The 24305-nt window shown below is 36.0% G+C and overlaps 1 protein-coding gene across 1 annotated transcript; it reads left to right on the forward strand.

The window, feature by feature from the left end:
- Window positions 1–1917: 1917 nt before the first annotated feature.
- LOC143858076 (Phosphoglycerate mutase family protein) lies at window positions 1918–18391 on the forward strand. Its single transcript, XM_077368673.1, has 7 exons — window positions 1918–2118; window positions 3395–3515; window positions 6204–6254; window positions 6333–6443; window positions 14258–14389; window positions 16230–16305; window positions 17878–18391. Exons 1-7 carry the CDS (start codon window positions 1949–1951, stop codon window positions 18099–18101), a joined length of 885 nt encoding a protein of 294 aa, XP_077224788.1. The 5' UTR covers window positions 1918–1948; the 3' UTR covers window positions 18102–18391.
- Window positions 18392–24305: the final 5914 nt, after the last annotated feature.

Here is a 24305-nt window from a genome sequence, read left to right on the forward strand (position 1 = left end):
GGGTCTATTAAGCTCTTTCCTAAACGACCATGGTGTTCTCAACGACATTCGGCAACCATATTTTGGGAAATAATTTTTTTTCTACAAAAAAAATTCCATGAAATTTTTTTTCCAAGTCTTTTACCTTGTATAAATGATGATCAAGGTGTTCTAAATGACATTTGGCCCCCATATTTGTATCTTAGGCCCTGTTTGGATTGCAGGAATTTGATTACAATGAAAAAAGTTACTTGTCTTATACGAACGTAGACACCTTTAGATCTATCTAATAAATTATAATGATATCCCTCTAAAAAAAGTCATACACATATCATTTCCTTTTTTTAAGTTTTGGAAACGGATTAAAAAATAAAATAAAAACTGTTTGGGAAAAGATTATGCAACAAATGTTTTTCTTTCTGTAATCCAAACTTGGCCTTATTTAGATTGCAAGAAAAATACTTCTTATGGAAAACTTTCTCTTTCAACGATTTAGATTTAGAAAGAAACGATATAATTATGGTTAATCTAGAGGGGTAACATCATAAATGAAAGGTCCCATTAAATAAAAATTGATAGAGTTGATTTCATTTATCCTTTTTGGTTGAAAAAGTAGGAAGTTTTAAAAAATATTTTTCTTTTCCACAAAATCCACACAATCCATGGGGGTCATAGACTTTTCCAAAATTTTCTACAAATTTAATATTGTTCAACGATGGGTTCAATCTGATTTTGGCTCGCATTGGGTTGGCGTTTCCTCGTGTTGGGTTGGGTTAGAGGTTGGGGAAAATGAACCCTATTTAATTTTGCGTTGGGTTAAGGTTGAGGTCTTGGAAACACGGCACGACCAGAACCCGACCTCGTCCTCTAATTTTATCATGATTTTCTATGTGTCGACAACTAATTTTGCAAATCCAACGAATTCACTAAATCCGGGAGAAATTATAAATAAATTATAATTATAAGAAAATGTAGTACAACTTTCTATAATCTTTTGATTAATGATCAAATTGGTGAAGACAACGTTAAATTTGGTGAAGACGAGGGCTTTCACGGCGTAATTCTCGTTCTTCGGTATTGAAGATGTGTGGACTTCACTTTGGGCTTCACGCTTCATCGGTTGTGAAGTCATGTGAATTTCCTCCAACAAAGGGTCTTGTTTGGTAGCTTGATCTTATTAGAAGTGTTCTTCAAGTACTTGATTGCCTTTTTGTTTTAGCTGGAGATTTTCTCTTCACTTGGGAGCTTTCTCTAGATCCTTCTTTTTCTTTTTGCTTTGCTTTTCTTCTCTGTGCTTCTTTTTTTGCTTGCCTCACGTGTTATCTTTCTTCATAAAAAAAGAGAGTAAATGTGTTTATCCAAGCAATAACTACCCACAACCACTTTGCATAGTGGTGTAAGCGGTCGTGGGACCCAATACCTCTTTGTTTTGGGTCTGGTGGTGGTGAGTTGTATTTAAATTTGTGGCCCTTGGGCTTGCCACTTAGTCGGCCTCTCATTTGTGCTCAAGTGTGACCGTTTACATGCAAAACCCTTTTTTATGGGTAAGGCCCACTAAGGAAAATGAGGCAATTTTGTAATTTTGCACAAACAAAATTTTTATGTTCACGAACCAACCCGACCCAATTTCGGGTTAGATGGGTTGGGTTAGGACTGAGAGATTTAGAGACGGGTTGGGTTCGGTTAGGGTTGAGGGAATGCTATCTCGGGTGGGGTTGGACTCAACCCGACCCAAGTTGCACCCCTTGTTCCAAACTTCATTTAGGGGCTCTGCCAAGAAAGCTAAACCTTTGATTTTCATTTTTTTATAGTCCTGTATCTCACGAATGCAATCTACCATCAGGATGGGACCAATATCAAGAGATTCTACAAGATCAACGGTCTAGGTTTGGGGGCCCATAAAATTTGTCCCACCATTGTCCATTGATCCTAAAAGGAAGTGACCAAAACGTGTTGCGCCATACGCACCATGCGTAGCATAACACCTTGCCCTTCTAAACCCTTCTGTAAAAAGAAAAATCTCTTCCATTTTTCAAAGCAGAAAAGAATCTCATCTCGATCCAGACAAAACCAATTCTTCATTGTTCAATCCACGCCTTTTGAAATGGCCAATTTGAGCATCTGCAACTCCGATTCAATGTATGATCTCTTCCATTTTTTTAATCTCTTTTTTCGCCTAAAATTGCTTTAAAATGTTGGTAATTATTCTGTATTTTTCTTTTTCTATTTTTGGAACTAGGGTTTAGATTATTCTATGGATGTAATTGCACGTGGGAATTTCAAAACCGAGTAATTTCTCTGAATCTAATAACATAAAACAGTATTCTTTATGATTATAATCTTGCAAATTTTATATTATTGAATTTCTTAAGCTAAAACCTGAATTGGACATTTTCAGGATTGTAAAAATCCAGTTTTTAGCTTATTAAATCCAGGTTTTAGCTTATAAAATCGGGTTTTAGCTTGTAAGATTTTACAATCAAGATTTTAGCTTATTAAATCCAGGTTTTAGCTTGAAAAATCTAGGATTTTACAATCCTGGATTTTAAAAATCCATGTATCGGAATGGCCCATGAGAGTTTTGCAATTGAGAGTTTTATGATCCTATGTTTGGATGTACGGCATAGGTTCAGAGAGGAGTGGAATAAGGTGTCAACAGGGACGAGACAAGCATTGGATTTGTCTGGAATTACCTTGGAGAATGGAGGTGAGTAGTGTTTTGTTGCGCGGCATAGACTCAGAGAGTAGGTGAATAAGTAGGGGTGTCATTACCAATATAGAGAGTGAAGAGAGAGACAAGGGAAGAGAGAGAAAGAGAGAAAAAAAGCACCATTCCCAAGATTTTCAACCAAAATCCCACCTGTTTTGTAGAATTTAGTTTGAAAGTTGTAAGGAGGGTACATAAATACCACCTGCAGACATGCAATAATTACCTAGTAAACATGCCATGGAGTCTCTTGGGATTTCAATGCAATATTGGCAACCAAATGAGGAATGGCATCTGAAATTCCTCCACAATTCCGACGGCTGCTGAGAGTTTGTGCAACCAAACACTGCATATAAATTTGCTTTTGAGTAGAATCTTGTATGTATACTTTTCTAAATTTTAGAATCTGAGAGTTTTGCAATTGCGACTTTTAGAATTCTAATAGTATAAATCTGCTTTTGAGTAGAATCTTACAATTATTATTTTTAAAATTTTAGAATCTGAGAGTTTTGCAATTGGGAGTTTTATGATTCTAATAGTATAACTCTGTGTTTTGCAATTGAGAGTATTATGATTCTAATAGTACAACGCTGTTTTTGAGTAGGATCTATCGTTTATTTTTTTCTCAATTGTTAGGTTTAGACATGGCACTTATGATTGTCATACTTATTATTCTGAACCCAAACTTTTTTTATTTCTGCTCACCAGGAGATCGTCAGATCCTGTTTGCAATGATATTGGTAGATTTGATTCTGTCCCCTCTGACTTCGCAGAAATTATTGTGGTTCGTCATGGGGAGACAACATGGAATGCCTGTGGAAGAATTCAGGTTTCTTTTCCATTTGATTTTTCTATGTTAAATGGGTAATGATTAATTGATCATGAATGGATTTATCTTCTCTTTCATGGATGTCGTCATTTGGTGGAATTGGATAACTTTCTTAGTTTAATTGCTTTATGCATATGATGTGGTTTAGGAGCTAGCTTTTGAAAAAAATAATTTTACTCGTACTTGCGTTTGTATTCTACATTCTTACAGAAGTTAGATCCTCGTCATTTTACTGGTGCATTATATCAAGGGTTATGCTAACGAGTGCCCCCGTTACGGTGCATTGGAAATGATATTTTACACTCAATTTGATAAAGAAATCTCAGAATATGTGTATTTTTCTCAAACCATGTGTAAAATGATTGTAAAATGTCATTTCCAATGCACCTTAACTGGTGCCCTTAGGACACTTGTTATCAAAACCCATATATCAAATGTATCTGAGATGAGTGTTTGAAATTTAAAATTTTTGTATATTTTCTTCTGCATTCTTTTCTATTTTCATTTTTGCCCCGCGGATTGGACCCATGTTCTCATCATTGCGATGAAATTGTTTTACTATCCATCCTTTTCCAAGAACATGAATTTATGTTGTTAGAATTCGGTGTTGTACCCGATAAATGAACTTTTACTGGAAACATGCATTTGGATCCGTGTTCCAGTATAGTCTTATCTTCAAGCTTGTCCTTATGTCGTTTATCTTTCTTCCTAATTGGAGTAGTACTTTTCCTTAATCTGAATTGCAGATCAAATTGACAAGTTATATATGAGAAGCATTTGTCAATCAAGAAGATCACAACAAATAACAATACCCAAAATCCACAAAACCTGTCAGTGCCCAGCTTGATTTTTTATAGCTTATTTTTGTATGAATATGATATAGGTGACACTTATTCAGTATTGGGGAGACAGTAAAGGCTACACTTCCCAGAGAGAATGTGGATATGGGCACTGAGGCAGGGTTGAAGATGCGCCTGGGGATTTTACAAATCCATAACTCAGATACGAATGCGAGTATCTCATACTACGAGATACAATTTAAAATACATATGTAAAAGGGAACTGAAGAGTTTACATTTTTGTTAATCTCATGTCTGTCCATTGAGGCAGGGTTGAAGATACGCCTGAGGGCTTTACAAATCCATATCTAAGATACAAATAGAGTAACTCATACTATGAGATACAATTTAAAATAGATATATAAAAGGGAACTGAAGAGTTTACATTGTTGTTAAACTCAAGGATGCTCCAATAAAAAAAAAAATTCTTAGATGAACTATAACAGTCTCATTTTTTAGTGTTGCTTTAGTATTCGACTTGTAAAAAGAAAAGACTTGAACAAGGTGCAATAAACTAGTTAAGAGAATAAAAGTCTCTTCATTCACGCTATGATGCCGGGATACTTTTGTGGGCCCCACATCAGTTTATGACATGATCGGATACTGATACTGGCACCAGATAGATACTGGTATTTGTACCAAATAATTCCTAGCTTCTATTGGCTAAAAAAATGATTATGTTTCAACTTTCAAACATATTTCAATCTCTTTGAATTAACTATAATACTTTTTGTATGTTTGTATTGCAAATTTGCAATTATAATTATGATTCTGTGGATCAAATCTAAATATTATTAATCCTATAATTATAATTTTAATTCAGCTAAGATTTATAATGTTTCATTTGTACATATCTTTGTCTTATCTCATAACATTGGATACCAATATCTGTATCCATGTGTTATGAGATGCCGATATCTGTATCCATGTTCTAGTCTTTTGAAAATGTGGAGTCATATCTCCGTTCCGGTCTGTATGTCAGTATTCGTATAAAGAATCTGGGTATCGTAAGTTTAAAATATTGATTATCTTTTCTTCAGTTTAAACACGTCAAGGTATACCAAAAACTCGACCTAAGTCTCAGATGAGTTAGATTCAACTCTCAAATTTTTGAGTACTCAATTAGGTTTTTAAACCATGCTACATCCTCATATTAGCGAATGCATGCCATGCCCCTTCCATCAGTTCCCATTCACATGCCTTTGTTTATGCATGGCATACTTGGCTGCTCGACCTTTATCTCTAAATTTTTCCAACTAGAATTGTGCCCTGATGCATAGCCATAGTAGTCATAATATTAATTTGCCATTGTTTTATGCACATCTAAACTCTAGATTGGATGTGGCATGGCTCTTTATTTTATGTCTAAAGCTCCGAGGGTAGATTTGAGGGAATTGGTACTCTCTGAGTTACTTATAGGTCTACTTTCTCTGGGAGTATGAATTTTCTGCTGTTGTGGGATTTCAAATATATATTTAGTGGTTCTAACTTTAAAATTAAACCTATGCTATCTTGGAAATTGACATTTATCTTTGCTGCTTAAGAGATCACCTCACGTTAATTCTCCTGAAGTATTTTCAGCATGGCTATTTGGTATGTTGTGAGCATGGCTTTGCTCTGTAGAATAGAGTCCTCAAAGTAGCCGATCATGATCTGTAAAACTGATTTTTCAGCTTTCTTTGATTCCCAGATCGTATATTCATTTTCACAGAGTTAATTTCATTGTTATCCAGCATATTTTTTCCATGTTACAATGTAAATTTATCCCTTGATATTGTGACTCTTCTCTTCATTTATTTTGGACACAATCTAATCCCTTGATCTGGTGACTCTTGTCTTCATTTATTAGGGACACCTGGATGCAGAATTAAATGATGTTGGGAGACAACAAGCAGCTGCAGTAAGTTTTGGCACTTTTTTTTTTACAGGAAATCATCTGTCTTTCTAGTGCTTTACACGTACTTTGATTTTCTTAAAGGTGGCTGATCGGCTATCTAAGGAATCTAAAATTTCAGCCGTATACTCTTCTGACTTGAAGCGAGCTTTTGAGACTGCGCAAATAATAGCAAAAAGTTGTGATTTGCTTGAGGTATGACTGATGGATCTATCTTGTAGCTATTTCCATGTTAATGATCCAGATGCCATGATATGCTAGCTGAATTCTTGCCGATACCAATTCTATACTAGTTTCTTTCTAATCTATTCATTGTTTTAATCAAGCTTTTGACCTTTTAGTTGATTATTTCTTATTTATGGTTTGATTTTGAAACTAAGAGCATAAATGTGGCTAGACCACAGACACTTGTGCGTGCGTGGAACTGATTCTTGCACTGGGAAATGTCTCCTAGGAAACAAAAATGGGAACACAAAATGATCTCTTTGTTAAGACAAATGGGGAACGGTGTGAAACAATCGAAACAATTATTTCCCGGTAATTTTTTAAATAATCATGTTTTCTGGGACCCACTTTACAAAATTAAGAGCACAGTCATGCTATCTTTAAGGAGGCTTATAGTTCTCTCTCCACATTTCATTCTCCAAGTGCATCTCTCTTGCGCAGGCATATGTTGATGGTGGACCATGTGCCCTGGGAAACAGTGGATCAAATGTTTCTTCTCTGTAGCACGACCAGAGAAGTATTGGGGAAGATTTTGAGTAGATTTGACTTGGCATGATTCTTTTCCAAATCTGTGATCAATTTTTTGGAGGAGTGGTCGTGTGTGCCTTGGCGTTCTCAAGGGAAGACTCTTTGGAAAATGGTTTTACATGCTACGTTATGGGTTTTGTGGGAAGAAAGGAACACCCTCCTTTTCAAGGGCGACGCTATGTCGTCTCATTCCATACATGTAAAAGTGATTGCCTTGTCCATAGCATGGGTTAAAGCCCTTTTGATTTTCAGGTTTGTATCTTATCAATTGTGGCAGGATTGGAGAGATATTTGCTTTAGTTATGAGGAGAGGCCGAGGCCCTCACTAGAATGGGCACCTCCAGATCCAGGGTCCCTAAAGTTGAACTTTGATGGTTCCAGTTTTGGCAACCCTAGACCAAGTGGAGTGGGTGGTCTTCTAAGGGATAACCTAGGTGTTATGAGGTGGGCTTTCTCAAGCTCCATTAGAATGACGGACTCATATGAAGTGGAGGTTAGAGCGGCACTGCAGGGCTTAGGTCTTTTAGAGCGGCCTCTATTGGAAAACCTTGTGATTGAAGGAGACTCCTTGAATGTTATTAGGTGGCTGGATGGGAGTTGCCCTCCCCTTGGAGGTTTGCGCCTTAGATCGATGAGATTCTCGAGAGAGCAGAAGGCGTTGCTATAACCTATAGGCATTCGAGGAGATCATCAGCCAATGGTGAGTCGTGTGACCAATAGACTAGCCAGGACGAGAGTGGCCAGAGATTCCTTGGAGCGCTTCGACGTTGTTCTCCCATGATTTCATCTCCCCTGTACTTCGTCTTCTCTTTCTTGAATAAAATTTTCTTGGATTTAAAAAAAAAAAAACTTAATCCACATGTTTATTGTTTCCTATTTGCACCCTTATAAGAAAGAGGCATTTTCCATTTATGTTTCTTGCACTAATTTTCTTTTCAATTTCTCAGGGCCCAAGCTCTAAGATTTTGAATTTTGGTTTCGGACGCCATAGAAACGGAAATATCTTGGTCTTGGTTGGAAATTTTGGTAAAATCCTGTAAAATTACGGAAACATATGGATGAAGACAGTTGTATTTTCAGATAATTTTGCAAACTCACATCTGTGATGGATGTGGTTGCTATTTATATTAAGTAGATGATTTTACAAGACAGTAATGCCCTTGAATAAGAGCAATATTACAAAACTACAACAATCATAAATTTTCATATGTTATTACCCTCCCGCAATTTGAGCGGGGTTGGAACAAACGGTCAAATTGGATCGTAAAAACGCAAAGCGTGGTGATGACAAGCCTTGGCCCTTTAGTAAATATGACAGCAAGTTGATGTTCCGTCGGCGTATATAAAACATGAAGTTCACCACGGGCAAGCTTTTCACGAACAAAATGATAATCAATATCCACGTGTTTTGTTCTAGCGTGCATAATTGGATTTGCCACCCAATAAGTTGCACCAATATTATCGCAGTGTAGAGTAACCGGCTTTGGGAGAAAAATATCAAGTTCTAGCAACAAAGATTTTATCCAACACGTATCTGCTACTGCATAAGCAATTGCTCGATATTCCGATTCAAAACTGGATCGAGAAACAGTAGGTTGCTTTTTAGCTGACCAAGATATGAGATTATTTCCAAGAAAAATACAAGAACCTGTTGTAGACCTTCGCGAATTAAGACCGTTGGCCCAATCTGCATCAGAAAAAGCCCGAAGATGTGTATTTGGGGATGAAGATAGAAAAATTCCGTAACTTTTAGTGCCTTTTAGATAACGTAATATCCTCTTAACGGCTTGAAAATGATTTTCCCTTGGAGCATGCATAAATTGGGAAACCAAGTTAACGGCGTAAGATATGTCAGGCCTTGTAAAAGTCAAATATTGGAGAGCACCCACTATACTTCGATATTCAGTTGGGTCTGTTATTAAAGCACTACAATTATCAAACATGTCATTCTTTTGTGCAATAGGAGTGGAAACTGATTTTGAATTTTGAATTTTAAACCTTTCTAAAACATCAGTTGTATACTTCTCTTGGCACAAGAATAAACCATTTCTTGATTTCTGAGCCTCTATTCCTAGAAAATAGTGTAAATCTCCCAAGTCTGACATTGTGAATTCTTGATTCAAGGATTGTACTATGGAACTTAACAAGGTGTTGTTTGAGGCCGTTAAAACAATGTCATCGACATACAGCAGAAGAACTGCCATTTCAGAATCAGTTTTCAAAATAAAAATAGAATTATCAGATTGGCTACTCTTAAATCCTCTTTCTTTGAGAAATCCTGCGAACCTTTGAAACCAAGTGTGCGGAGCTTGTTTTAAACCATATAAAGCCCGTTTGAGTTTACAGACATAATCAGGAAATTCTGGATGGACAAAACCTTGTGGTTGTGACATGTACACCTCCTCTTGTAACTCACCGTGCAAAAACGCATTTTTAACATCCAGTTGATGTATACACCACTTCCGAGATAATGCAAGGGACAATACTATATGAATTGTTGCAGGTTTAACGACTAGAGTAAATGTTTCATCATAATCCAAACTCCAAACCCGGCCTTTGATTATACCCTCGAGCAACTAACCTAGCTTTATACCATCCATGCACATTGAATTTGATTTTGTAGACCCATTTAGAACCGATAATATTTTTATGATTTGGAAAAGGTACAAGATCCCACGTATGGTTTTGAAGGAGAGCATTATATTCATTGGACATTGCTTCTCTCCGCTTAGGATTTTTGCAAGCGGTTGTAAAACAGAAGGTTTAGTAACTTTTTCTTTTGAAAATAAAGAAGGAAGAATACGTGGTTTATGAATGCCAGTACGACTTCGTGTAACCATATGGTGAGAAGATTTATTTTGAACGGTTTGGATCGATGGAAGTTGTGGTGAAGGACAAAAGTGCGTAAGTTGTTGCGGCAAAATAGGGGAGTTTTGAATTTGAAATGTTGAGGGAATGGTTGGGATCATTTGAAGTGGTGGTGAAGAAAAGCTATGCGTGTGTTGTTGAGGAAAAGTAGGTGAGGTGGACGATAAATGCGAATTTATAGGACTTGGTAGAGTACATGGGCTGACGTGCGTAAGTTGTTGAGGCAAAATAGGGGAGTTTTGAATTTGAATTGTTGAGGGAACGGTTGGGATCATTTGAAGTGGTGGTGAAGAAAAGTTATGCGTGTGTTGTTGAGGAAAAGTAGGTGAGGTGGACGATAGATGTGAATTTATAGGACTTGGTAGAGTACATGGGCTGTTATTTTCGTTTGGAATTTCAAAATGTGTGGTAGTTGGAGATAAGCACGAATTCTCGTGGAGACGTGAAGTATTTGATTTTGCAGGGGAACGTAGTGACGGTTGAGAGTGGAACGATTTATCTTGGAGACGTGTATTCGGTTGAGAAATTGTAGGAGAGATAACACGTTGAGAAGTAGTTATATTATTTGAAATATTTGTAAAACGTGGTGTAAGTTGAGAATTTAGTGGGATAGAGTTAGACGGATTGAGAGGGATCGGTTGTGTAGGGAACAAATTTGAAAAAATGTGAAGTAGAGGGGGTAGAAAAAATAGGAATATTAGACGGATTGCTGAAATTTGACTGGAGGGAAAATTTGTTTATTTTCCGTGGAATAATTTTTAAAAGGGAAGTCATTTTCAAAAAATTTTACATGTCTAGAAATTATAATTTTATTGGTTTCTAAGTTAAGGCATCTATATGCATGATAATTTGGAGCACTGCCAAGAAATAAACATGGTGAAGAACAAGGAGATACCTTATGAGACGCAGTAGCAGATTGATTTGGAAAACATAAACATATGAAAACCCTTAAAAAATCATAATTTGGAATTTTATGAAAAAGTAAAAAATATGGAGTTTGAAAATTCAAGGTTCTAGAAGGTAACATGTTAATGACATAAACAACATTAAGTAAAGATTCAACCCAAAAGGACGAAGGCAAATGGGCTTGAAATAACATGGATCGAACCATGTTTATTAGGGAACGATGTTTACGCTCCGAAGCCCCATTTTGTTGAGGAGTGTAACGAGAAGAAAGATGATATTGAATGCCATTAGTATGAAGGAAATTTTGGAATTTTGTATTAACAAATTCACCACCACCATCACATTGCAAATATTTAATTTACATTGAAGAACATTTTCAACAGTTGCTTTGAAAATTTTATACTTGTCAAAAACCTCAAATTTTCGTTGCAAAGGAAATACCCAAGAGAAACGAGAATAATTATCTAAGAACAACACATAATATTTATAATTTGAAAAGGAGGTTACATGAGACAACCATACATCAGAGTGAACAATTTCTAAAGGTGAAGAAGAACGATAATTAGAAATAGAAAATGGCAACCTAGTACTTTTGCCAATTTCACAGGCATGACATAAATTATTTACAACTGGTGTACATTTATCTCGAAGAGCAGAATGACATATATATGGTTGACCGGGATGGCAGAGTTTGTTATGCCATATTGATTGAGAAACACAAACAGTAGAAAATGATTCTTCCTTTGTAGGAGTAACTCGAGCAAGAGACGGAGGAAGCTCATATAATGACCCTTGATTAACGCAGTGAAGAAGAGGTTTCTTTGTCACCATATCCTTAACACAAAAACCATCCGATGTGAATTCAAAAGAAACATTGTTACCTAAAGCAAATTTCTTTACAGATAAAAGGTTCTTTTTAATGTTTGGAACAACTAAGATATCATTCATTTGAAAATAATGATTTTTAGTTGTCAAAATCGAATTTCCAACATGAGAAATTGGTAACAAATTGCCATTACCAACATAAATACAATAAGTTCCATAGTATGGAGTTTTAGATAAAATACTACCTTCAGATGGCGTCATATGAGAAGTTGCTCCTGTATCAAGATACCAAGTTGGATTCGAATTTTCACTAATGTTCATAGCGGCGAAAGATTTTGGAATTTGATCAGCAGTATATGTTTGATTGAATCGATTTCGACATTCTAAGGCAGTATGATTTGGTTTACAACAAATTTGACGAAGTTCTAGTTTCAAAGTTGTTGGAGGAGGTTGACCAAGAATACCATCAGGATGTCGTTGTGGAGGTAGATAATTGAAATTTCGAGAATTATAATTTTCACGGTTTGATCTGTAAAAATTATTTGTCGCTCGACCTCGACCAAATTGAAGAAAGGGAGAATGAAGTCCACGACCGCCACGGCCACGGCCACGATCACCTCGATGACCACTAGCACGATTGGCAAAGAAAACTTTGTCTACAGGTGGAGGAGTAGGATGATGGTGAACGATACGGGTTTCCTGAGCAAGAAGAATTGGACGGATTTGATCAAACGTAGGAAGAGGGGGTCTTGAAGTAATGGCTGAAACAAAACTATCATACTATGATGGTAGTCCTCGAAGAGTTTGCATTACTAAATCATCATCATCTAGTGGATGACCAATTGCAGAAAGGGAATCTGAAATGGTTTTTATTTCTTGAAGAAAGAAAGCCATAGATTTGTCTGCCTTTTTAAGTTCGCCAAAATCGATTTTCAATTGTAGATATCGTGCATTTTCTTGATCATGGAATAATTTTTCAATTGCTGTCCAAGTTTCACGGGCAGTGAGGGATTGAAATGGTTGAAGTATTTGTTTAAGAACATCAGTTGAGAGAGTAGCATTAAGCCAAGAAACAACACGATCATCAATACGTTTCCATTGAATAAAATCAGGGTTTACAACTGGTATACCGGAATCAGAGAGAATTGTAGAAGGTGGGGGAAGAGATGTTCCATTAACATGATCTAAAGCATCATGACTATTAAGGATAGGTATAAATAGAGTTTGCCAGAGGATAAAATTTTCATGATCAAGATTGAGAGGAAGAAGAGATTTAATATTGGTTATATCAAACACAGGATGTGGTTGTGAAATTGAAGAAGAAGAAGAGATGTTTTCAGAAGAAGGAACAGTAGAGTCGGTTGTTGGAATAGGGTCAGGAATTTCGGAAGGAAGTGGAATATCGGAAGCCATAATAGGTTAAAAAAAATTGCTGAAGAAATCACGGAAATTTTGAGTGAAAAGGGGAAACAAAATAGGCACCAAGGATCTATCTTGCGTCTGATACCATGAAGACAGTTGTATTTTCAGATAACTTTGCAAACTCACATCTGCGATGGATGTGGTTGCTATTTATATTAAGTAGATAATTTTACAAGACAGTAATGCCCTTGAATAAGAGCAATATTACAAAACTACAACAATCATAAATTTACATATGTTATTAATGGAAACATATGCAAATGATAGAATTTCAAGATGAAAATTTTGGAAATGCTAGACAAAGAACAAAGCACACTTCGAAACCATCCCATACGTAAGATAACCATCCATAATGATTTAATAACACACCACATTTTACATGTAAATCATATAAATATTTATACATAATAAATACACTGCATTTCATATGCAATTTATATAAATATAATTATGTAATGCATACCGATAGGAGAGAATTTATATAAATATAATTATGTAATTCATTTCATATGCAATTTATATATAAGAGTTTTTATATGGTGCCCGACCGTCAAGAACCGTCAAAACGGTACCACCCTTGATATTTGATCCAACAGCGGCCCACTTTTTAATAGGCTGCTGTTGGATCAAATATCAAGGGTGGTTTTGAAGTACCACCTTCATGGGACTTGACGGTCGGGCATCACATAATTTCTCTATATATAAATATAATTTTGTGATGGCTAGGAACATAATGGAGAACATGACCTTGGATAGGAGAGAATGGAAGAAAATGATCCATGTAGATGAACCCAACTAGTGTCTCAATTTGAGCCGGGTAGACTCTTTCACCTTCTTCATGAAAATTTTCTAAAGGATTCATAAGCCGACCCCAACTAGTTTGGCACTAAGGCTTAGTTGAGTTGAGTTGAGTTATTTAATGCATACTGATATAGTGTACCATTAATGCGCCTTCAATTTTGGTTTTGGTATTCGTTTTGGTTTTGGTGGAGATGGAAACAGAAATATTTTGGTTGTTTCGTGTCGGTTTCAGAGGATATTTTAAAACCATGCCAAGCACACAACTATGTGCTAGAGTTCTACATGTGCATGTCTTAACATAAGAGTTTGTAGGGAACTTATGTTCTATTTTTGTAATTCATGGAAGCTATTAGAACTTATGCTTTTTAAAGTAACATTACTATCATCTACTCACGTCTGTTAAAATCTCTTTCTCTTTTTTTTTCCTGGTCCAGGTAACACAGGATTCTACTTTAAGGGAAAGACATTTAGGGGATCTTCAAGGTCTTGTATTGCGTGAAGCTGCAAAGATTAAGACTAAAGCTTATCAAGCATTTTTGTCCCCCAAAACAGATCAAGAAATCCCCGTAAGCCTTTTTCCTCGCTTTGTGATTTCTTCATCTCTAGATTTTTAATATGAGCTATTATGTGATTCATGCAGATATTTTTGGGGGCAAGGGAACACTAGGGGGGCCACCTGTTCAATGATCCATGTAATTTGTGTGATGGGCCATTTTATTGCTTTCTATTGGCCAAATATCTCCCTATTGGATGATCCTATCAGTCAAAGTTGACGGATTTAAATGAATGATTTTCCACATTTTGTGGGAAAGTCTCTACAAATTGGAAGGTTTGGATCATCTAGCTGTGGAGAATTTGGGGCATGGCCCATCCATAACAATGCCCATAGATGAATGATTTGGGATTATCAAATAAGTGGGTCCCAATCCTACAGTCATCTAGAAGTATTTTGCGAGGAAAAATCTGCGGGCATGTCATATAACAGCTCTACTGTTATTACTAATATTGTTAGTGATATTCTTCCAAGGAAAATTATGTTGGCCTATAACATAACAGTTCTACTATTGTAGTTGGTGTTATTTTGACAAACAGAGAAATTTATTAAAACCAAAAGTAAAGGTACATGAGGTGCCCCACAAAGGAAATTGAACTATATATTTTGCCTTTAATCCCATGGCACTAGATTTTCCAAATGGTCATTCAGTGAGTTGCCTTCTTGAGGGATATGAGAAATTCAACCAATCTCGAAAGCTAGTAGGAGATGATCAATTTTTCTAAAGCGAGATAGGAATGGTATCGAGGGGGGATTCCTTTTTCCACCAAAAGATGTTAGAGGGCTGAATCTCCTTCAATATAAATCTTCAATGGAAACAACTTTAAGAGTAGCCTAATACCTTGCCATATGAGGTCTTCACTTGTGCTCAATAGAGAACCAATTGTACTTGTGAAAGTATCTTTCATCTCTAGTTACTACTCCGAAGTTTCAATAGTGTGCTGCTCTCCTTTCCCAAACCTCCTTTATGCTACTGCCCAAGTTGATCGTGAGCTGTTAAACTATTAAGGAATCTACAATTTTAGAGACATCGATGCAAACCAATTTAATCCCAAGTTAATTGTCTCATTGGTCTTCCATTAAATCATACCCACACTAGTGTCATTGGTCTTCCATTAAATCATACTAGCTGAAATCCCAAGAAAACAACCGCCCCAAAAAAAAAAAATCCCGAGAAAACTGTATAAGGTAAGATGGACCGCCAAAGATATTTTTCTCAAAGACAAACTACAGGTCTGGAAAGGTCGAAAAAGCAATCATAAATCCTAGTCTTAGGATTGATTTTCATTTAAAGAGTCAGAAATCGTTTGTTAAAAGAGAATCACCTCACAATTTATCAATCCAAAAAAGAGGGCCTAGAAATCACCTCACAATGTTCGTTGTGTAAGGGAGAGTTTCCACAATTTTGAGATTTAAAAGTGCATATAAAATGCGTAACCATGTAAATTTATTTCATTTTAGCTGCTGAGATTAAACCTGTGGGTCTGTGACAGCATGAGGCCTAGAACACTTGTACAGAAGTCTCAATACCAATCAAAATACCCAAGCAAAGAAGTCTATCATTAATACACAAGGCTCATTACCTAATAAAAAAAATTGGAAGTAGCTTAATGCAATTTATTTTCATATTTCCTATCAAGTTATGTGCTTAGTTATTTTTCTGGAATTTTTCTGTTAGTTTTCTCATTTGCATCGGCTACTTCAGTTGAAGCTTCTAAATACTTGCTAAAAACCATACTCTACTCACAGAATATCTTTTACTATTACCAAATGCTAATAAAGAAAATACTTTGAGCAGTTAGCCATTGGATAGTCTTCTCATATCTATTATGTTGCCCGTTTTGGAAATTTAGGGTGGTGGAGAAAGTCTTGACCAACTTTATCACCGATGCACATCTTCCCTGGAAAGAATTGCCAGCAAGCACAAAGGTTTGTTTTTCTCGAAGATAACCTTTTGATATATTTGTTGTAAGAATTATGAAATACAAAGTTATTTCACTGATGAAATTGTAGAATACAGTTTGGTTGCGATTGCAGATTATGCATCCTTGCATAGATTCATGTACATTTGGCAATTTCACCATAAGACATCATCTTATTCATCAATTCTCTAATATAATACTTCTCTAATTACGGTGTTATGCCCTTGTGCTATCTCTTAATTGGAAATTCTCTGGGCTCGAGGGAAAGGGCGAGGTCCTTGTATATATTATTTTACATATTATTCCTCTGCTAGACCTTGCATCTTATTTTCATATGTGGCATATTCAAATGATGTCATATGGTTACCAGTATACAATACTCACTTTAGAATTTGTTGAGATACGATTTCCAGGAGAATTATTTTTTTTAGAGGGTTGAGGTTGACACTTTTCTTGTACTGTCATTTGCAAATTAAAATGCACTGGTAAGCGCCAATGTGGATGCTAGACTGCTGCGGAATTCCAACATTGATTGCATGGGGGTTGGGCCTGTGGCTTAATAGATAAGGCTCAATTTTTAATCGGTGAGGTTGCAAGTTCGATTCCAGCTTACCTGCCAGAAAAGAAGAAACAGTGATTTGCATAAATGATGCAGACATTTGCAAGTGTGAAGTAAATAGTTATGAATTGAGTAAACACAAGTTGATGCATTAAATAGCAATAGAGTGTTATAGTAGGTTGATGGTGATAAATTAATAATGGAAGAACAAAGTTGATACAAGAACACTTCTGAAATGAAATATTCTTGGTCAAGTATTGGAACTCGGTTTTGGATTATGACTTGGAGTGGGACAAAACCTAGTAGTGGACAAAACCTACTTGTTTCAGCCGAAACAAGTGTTAGGAATGTTCTCTGTTTTTGGATATGTTTACTATCGGGTTGGTCTGACTTGGAGTGGGACAAAACCCAGTTGTTTCATCAAAACAGGCATTAACAATGTTCTTTTGTTTTGGGATATGTTTATTATCAGTTTGTTCTGCATCCAAGTTGTGTAGGCCGAAACAGCTTGGTCTCAGCTGAGTTTGTATATCTGTTTATAAATATCCCATGAAGTCAAGAGCGTCAAAATTACTCCAGAACCAAGTGTAAGCATCAATGAAATCCTTTTGTTTCAACTAGTGTGTCAATTTCAAATGCAAGAGATTGCTATGAACGATTGACGATAAATATAGTTGCCCTGGTTTCAATCTCAGCTTGTCTATCAAAAAAACTAAAAAGAAACAGAAAATTTAACGACCAAGAGGATGAATTAATTATTTTATGGGTTCATTAATATGTAAACATCATAAAGTAATGTGTACTTGCTTATTTTGAGTTAGGATGTAGAGACCAACAAATAAGGTGTTCAGATAGGAGAATTTTAGAAGTTATAAAGAAAAGGGGCACTTCTCGATTTAATTGAATTAGTAGGACAGGTAATTCATTGCATTACATGGATTAATTTTTCATGCTTGCAAACATGGCAACCATGTCTGTTGTTGTTTAACCTTTTTTTCTTAATGTTGTTTATGCCTCCAGGAGAGCGAGTGGTTGTAGTTACTCATGGTGGTGTGTTGAGAGCACTCTACAAGCGAGCGGCGCCAAAGGGATCATCTCAGGGGAAGGTAATGAATGCATCTGTGAACATATTTCATTTGTCTGACAGTGGTGATTGGGTCATCAAGACGTGGGGGGATGTGAGCCATCTAGGCGAATCTGGATTTCTGAAAAACGCATTTGGTGGTGACAGAACTTCCGGTTAGTTCATACACAGTGGACTCACCAGGGGTAATTTCTATCGCGAATGAGCGAAATTGTCATTAGCTAACACTTGCCAATCTTCTTTTTCAAGTTATCTCATGAACAGCAAACTGAAAGGCATCCATTGGGCCTTTAAAAGCTCGAATTTGTGAGAGCCAACATGCAACCCAATGCATTCTTGACTTTTGTAACCAGTACATGGTTCTATACATGCCTTTATCTTTGCATCATGTATGAATTTCTACTACAACTGTTGGAGGAATTATAACATATCTGTATGGCTATTGTTTTTTGTTTTGTTTTGATGACATAAGGTATCCCCACCCTATTTTAGGGCGGGACTAATCCTTATGATGCGCCCAATCACCCGAAAACCACGCGCATCGGGTTTACTATAGGGGGATTCGAACTTTTGTCACCGGGGAGCATACCCATGACTTTAAGCCAAAGAGCCACACCCGTCTGGGTTACTGTTATTGACCCAAAGTGAAAAATTTCACCACATGAATTATCCTGACCATCTAATTTGGGCCCATAATCAATGTTTCAAAATGCGGGCCAAAATGAAGAGAGAGAGAGAGAGAGAGAGAGAGAGAGAGAGAGAGAGGCTCATAAAAATGAAGAAAAAAAAAAACTCGGGGCCGTTTGGATATGCGGATTTTTGAATTCGGGATTTCTTCAAAATTGTAGATGAGAGACGAGAGAAGAAGCGGACCAGTCGTCGTTTTCCGATTTCTCGCCCTTGTTTCCGCTAGCAAGAGAGTAGCAGATCATCCCATGTTTCCAGGTTTTAGAAATCTCAGGATGGGGGAGAGATTTCAAACTAAATCCTAGATTCTAAAATCCAAATGTCCAAATGGCCCCTCAAAGTAGTTTTTAATCTATTTTTCATGGACTTCTTGTGCTCTTCTCAACCCTGCCCTGTCAAGTTTCGCTCGCTCCCATCCTCTCTCACAGTTGATTCCACAAATATTCCATGGAATTTCTTTTCAAGGGTTGCCGGACATGCTTGTAGAGTACTTCATTTCGTAAGCTTCATTTTGTTTAAACCTTTATTCCAAGTGGTCTTCTATGACCATATGAAATGATTAAAAAGTTGCTCATTCTAATGACAAATGTTGAAAAAAACTTGAAAAGACGAAGTTTAACAGCCACTTCTTTGGGTACCACATACCACATGGATGTTATCATACCCGTTGATCGAACTCTTGAACACAAGTCCAGTCCGTTACCATTGACGTAACCTTGATCAGATTACCCTAACCCATCGATCCATCAAGCCTCATTTAGGGTTCCACCATGAAAAACTAAATAGTTGATTTTTGATCTACAAGATCGATGGTCTTGATTAAGCATACATTTCCCTAAGTAAGACCCAAAAATTAATCATCAGCATTGATTCTTAATCGACTTTCCGCTTATTGGGTCTCTGTAAATCAGGTGCAACTATCATCAATCATTCATCAAGAGAATAAAGCTTGTTTTAGAGGCCTATATTCCTAACATTGCTTCTTTATTGTGATATATTCAAAAAGAAAAAAACAAATCCAGCTGTTTTATTGACCTGATTCCTCTTATTTACACTCCAAGGAGTCTTGTAATCTAAGAAAGATCTTCCATATGAAATGGGTTAAGTTTCCTTACACTTCTCCCATAGGAAATTAGATTTCTTGAAGTAGAGATCTATATGCACTTCTTCTAAATACAAAGTAACCACTTTCTTACCAAAAAAAAAAAAAAAAAAAACACTACAAGAAATCATTCCCTTTTCCTATTGTTTAATAAGAACTTTTACTGTAGTGATACTCAACCATGTGCCTTGCATGCCTGAGAAATTCCTCACAAAGCAAGAAACAAAAACTAAATGATCATAGAAGGAATTTACCTGTCCTCACTTTTCCTGCTTTGCAAGTCATGTCATATTCCTCCCTTGTCATTTTGTATGGGCATATATCCATCTTGGTAGGCAAGATATATGTGATCTCTCTCTCTCTCTCTCTCTCTCTCTCACACACACACACACACACACACAATAAGTTATTATAAAGAAGACCATGATCCCTTGATTTGATATTGACACTCTTTTCTGTATATCACACTTTTCTCATTTTGGTTGCTGTACTTTCCAACTAGTTTCAACTACCAAATGGGCATAGGAATCCTTGGATAAGTTGTTCTTCGGATTGGGTACCCTAGTTGGATAACTGTTTTTTATTGAAGAAACTTCTGGGAGTGACTAGCCTATTTATATAGGCTACCTAGACGTGACCATAATGGATAAGAAGGAGAATATCTTCTTCTTATGTTCTTCTGACAGAGTGAGCTCTTTTATATAGGCATCACTTCAGTTAGTTACAACACTTACATCAAATTCAGCAACTGATTACAGAATTAAAGTTCTTTAAGAGATATTTATTTACTAAGCTAATCCCTCTCTTAGTTACTCTAATTCTCTAAGTAATCACACATCCAGCGTGGCTTTTTTCTGACTCGTTCTGCTCTGGTGTCCTCTTGCTCTGAGTTGCTTGGTACATTCAATGTTGTCTGATCTGGATTCATATCAATACTTGCGGCTGGGTTTTTATTTACAGGGGCGCCCTTCAGTTTAGCATTCCTATAATTACAATAGGCACGTAGATTGCTATTCGACTAATAACCTCCTGGCTGGACACATATGGTTATGTATATACAAGGTTTAAAATTTCGGTTTCGGTACGGGTTTCAGACCTTGAAATTTCAAAATTTCAACCAAAATCTGGTACCAAAAAAAAAAAACAATATTTTATTCGTTATTAAATTTCGGCCGAAATTTTGGTGAAATATTAAATTAATATTTAAAAAAACAGATTTTTTGTGTCAAATTTCGGAAAAACCGAAATTTCGGCCAAAATAAATGACCATTTCGGTTTTGTGTGGTTTCGGTGTCGGTCTCCACCGAAATTTGAAATTTCGGTCGGAATTTAAAACCATGTGTATATATACTTGGAGTTGGAGTGCATTTAGTTATTCGGGTTTATTTGTAAGAAAATGATATGGAGACCGAGAGTACCACCTAGTAGGGGACCTGCAATGAGAACACGCCATGTGTTAAAAAAAAAATTACTTTTTATCATTTCCCTAAAATTGAAGGGTGGCTTGCGTCACTTGTGATTTTGTGGCGTGAATCTATCTGTTCGGTCCCCTTTTAGGTCCTACTCTCGGTTTCCCTAGCATCACTCTTAGTTATATTATATCAAGGGGAATAAAGCAGTTGAGGTTCTAAATTAAATCAGTATTAAGAAGTATTTTCAATAAATCATGACTTCGATACTGCGATGCTCAGCGGTGTTGATAATAATGAAAGCGAAATTGGCGAAATATTTAATGCATTTAGTTGTTCTTATATAAAATTTCTTTAATTAATGAGAGAAAATGTGGTTGGTAATCTAACAAACCCATGTCTCCCTCTAATGAAGGTAAGAAAAGGATTATCAGTCTATGTATAATAATGGGAAAACTTGAGTGGCCGTCGAGCTTATTTAAAACCTTATAATTGTATAGTTTTCCTTAACTATTTAGTACCTTATAATTGTAAACTTCTTTTATAGCTATTAAATATCGTCTACATGCAAGTTTCTCTATGACTAATAAGTAATTAAGTATCACATAGATACAGGAATGTTGAAAAATTCATGCTGAGGTTGCCACAGTTACCAATGTAGATTTATTATTTTATTAAAAAAAATAAGGGAAACGTTATTAGCACGACCTTATTTTGATATTTGCACAAACCCAGCTCTCTTTCTGGGAAATGTAATAACCTCTTGACAGCTCTTTAAACACTAAAAGAGAAGATGGATGAGCGAAAATATCAAAATATGGTTGTGCCGACATCATTTCTCAAAAAATAATAGTAAAATGTTATTAAGATTGTCTTAATCACATGGGCCTCTTTAGATACCACTAAAATTTATTTGCAAATAATCTTAGATGCATATAGTGGATCCAATTTTATAATCAAATACTGGTTATGAATAATTTTATATCTGTCTTGGTCAATGGCTTCCAAAGTAATCTTAGTGTATCCCATTTATAAATAAATTAAAATAAAATAACTTATTCACATGTGGGCAATATGGGCTGCTCATGCAGCCCGCACGCTTTCACCCCCATTGGTAGCCTCATTAAAAAGAAGAGGGGTAAGCCATTTTTTTCAAGTAGTTGATTTTTAACCTCCAGCTTTTCTTTATGCCTTTTCTTTCAAGGGAAGTGATCCCTTTTAATTAGTGTGATGAACAGAGAAAAACCTTGATTATTACACTAAACCTTGTTTATTCCTGGTCAAATTTGGTGCTCCCAAGTCAAAAGTAATCATCTTTTAGTATTCCCTTTGCTGTGAGAGAGAGAGAGAGAGAGAGAGAGAGAGAGAGAGAGAGAGAGAGAGTTATTCATGTACTAGTATAATTACATTTAGTGGGGAACCCACAAAAAAAAGAAATGCGAATGAGTGGGTGAAAGAAAAATTGAAAACCATTACCTCCCCTATCACTTTCAAAATCCCTTACAAGTGAAAGCAAACAAGTGGAGGATTGTTTCCTTCCTTTATAGACAGTTTCCACCTTTTGGTGGGATGGGTTTGATGGGGTTGGGTGAGGTGGGGTGGCTTGTGCAATCAATTCATTAGATATTCCAAAGACCTAATAATTTAGTCTGGAAGGTAAGCTGTGGGTGTGATGGGCCCTCTTTGAACTTTATCTGGAGAAATGAAAGAAACATACAACACTCATGACAAAATTCTTTGGCTGCACTCTTAGATTAATCTTCTTAAAACTAATCAATGGTATATGACTCTGCAGTGACCCTTTTCTCAAATCCATTTGAACCTTTATGGTCAAAGATTAAAGACCCCTCATCTGATAAAAGGGCCCACATCTATTCCATGTTGGATTGGGACTAGACGGTGGCGATCGAAATTGGAGATAGGGTTTCACATGGGGGCCCACGAGTTATCCAATTATAAGATTAAATTATCTAGTCTCCATTGCGGCGAAGTTAGTGAAAAAAAAAGGTAAATTCTTGGAGGTTGATGTCATTTATCTCATTTTCTATTATTAATCTTGTTTCTTATCTTGATTTATCTGATTACAAGATGAAATGATCTAGTTTTTGTCGCGATGAAGTTAGTCACAAAATAATAGGTAATTTAGGGAACTACTAACCAGACAATGACCCCGGAGAGATAAAGTTAATGGTTGGTTGAGATATTTTTCATTCCTTAAATATTGTACTTTTAGTGTCGTTATATAAATGCAGTTAGGTGATGTTACTAAAAAGAAAGCTGGGATTTACAGGCGGTCCAAATTGTTGGTAAAAGTGAAAATATTCGCTGGTAAAAGTCACAAGACTATTTTCCTGAGGTCATAAATCCGCCGCTAAATATTGTATTGGTAAATCCTTTACCATAGGATAAATTATAAATCGATATATATAGCATTTTACCGGCGTCAAAACTTCCACTAATATTTAAAAAAAAACTTTAATTCGACTTTTATAGGACTTAGTCTCTATCTACTATTATATGAAAATAATCAAGTTATTATTGACTAGACAAAAGCAAGAAACAACCCCTCATGTGCGAAATTATAGAAGATCCCCTTTAAGATCAGATATTTTTTTTAAAAAATTTTAATTTGACCTTTACCGATGGTCATGACTGCCGGTATGATTAAATATCTTTACCGTATAAGCGAACTTAGTTTTTTTTTTAAAGGTCTTTACTTATGGGGTGCCCTTGCCACTAGGTCATTGCGAGTTAGCATTCCTCTATACTCAAGTCCTATTGTACATGAATTTCTACAGCTTGAATTCTACTTGATTGTATTTAACTATCATGTTATGTGCTAAACTCTTCTATTTATTTGTGTTAATTTTGAGAATTAGCCCTTTAAAAATGATCTTAAGCTTAACTAACTCATCTCAAACAAACAAAAATAATAAAATAATAAACAAAAATAACAGTTCTCAATCATATACACGTGCGTATATGGTAAAACTTATTTAATAATAGTTAGGAAAATGATATTTCCACCCGTTTTGGAAATTGTAAATCCGTGGCCCACAGTCAATAGCTGAAGAATTGGCAATATGGACGGTTAAGATTGTCCTACTGTCTAGGTTGTGCCCTAAAAATCATTTCCTAGCGATCGGAGGGCTAGGATCATCCTATG

The sequence above is a fragment of the Tasmannia lanceolata genome, unplaced genomic scaffold (assembly GCF_043159265.1).
Source record: "Tasmannia lanceolata isolate RefF3 unplaced genomic scaffold, GAP_Taslan_0.1 ptg000025l, whole genome shotgun sequence".
In the NCBI taxonomy this organism is placed as follows: domain Eukaryota; kingdom Viridiplantae; phylum Streptophyta; class Magnoliopsida; order Canellales; family Winteraceae; genus Tasmannia; species Tasmannia lanceolata.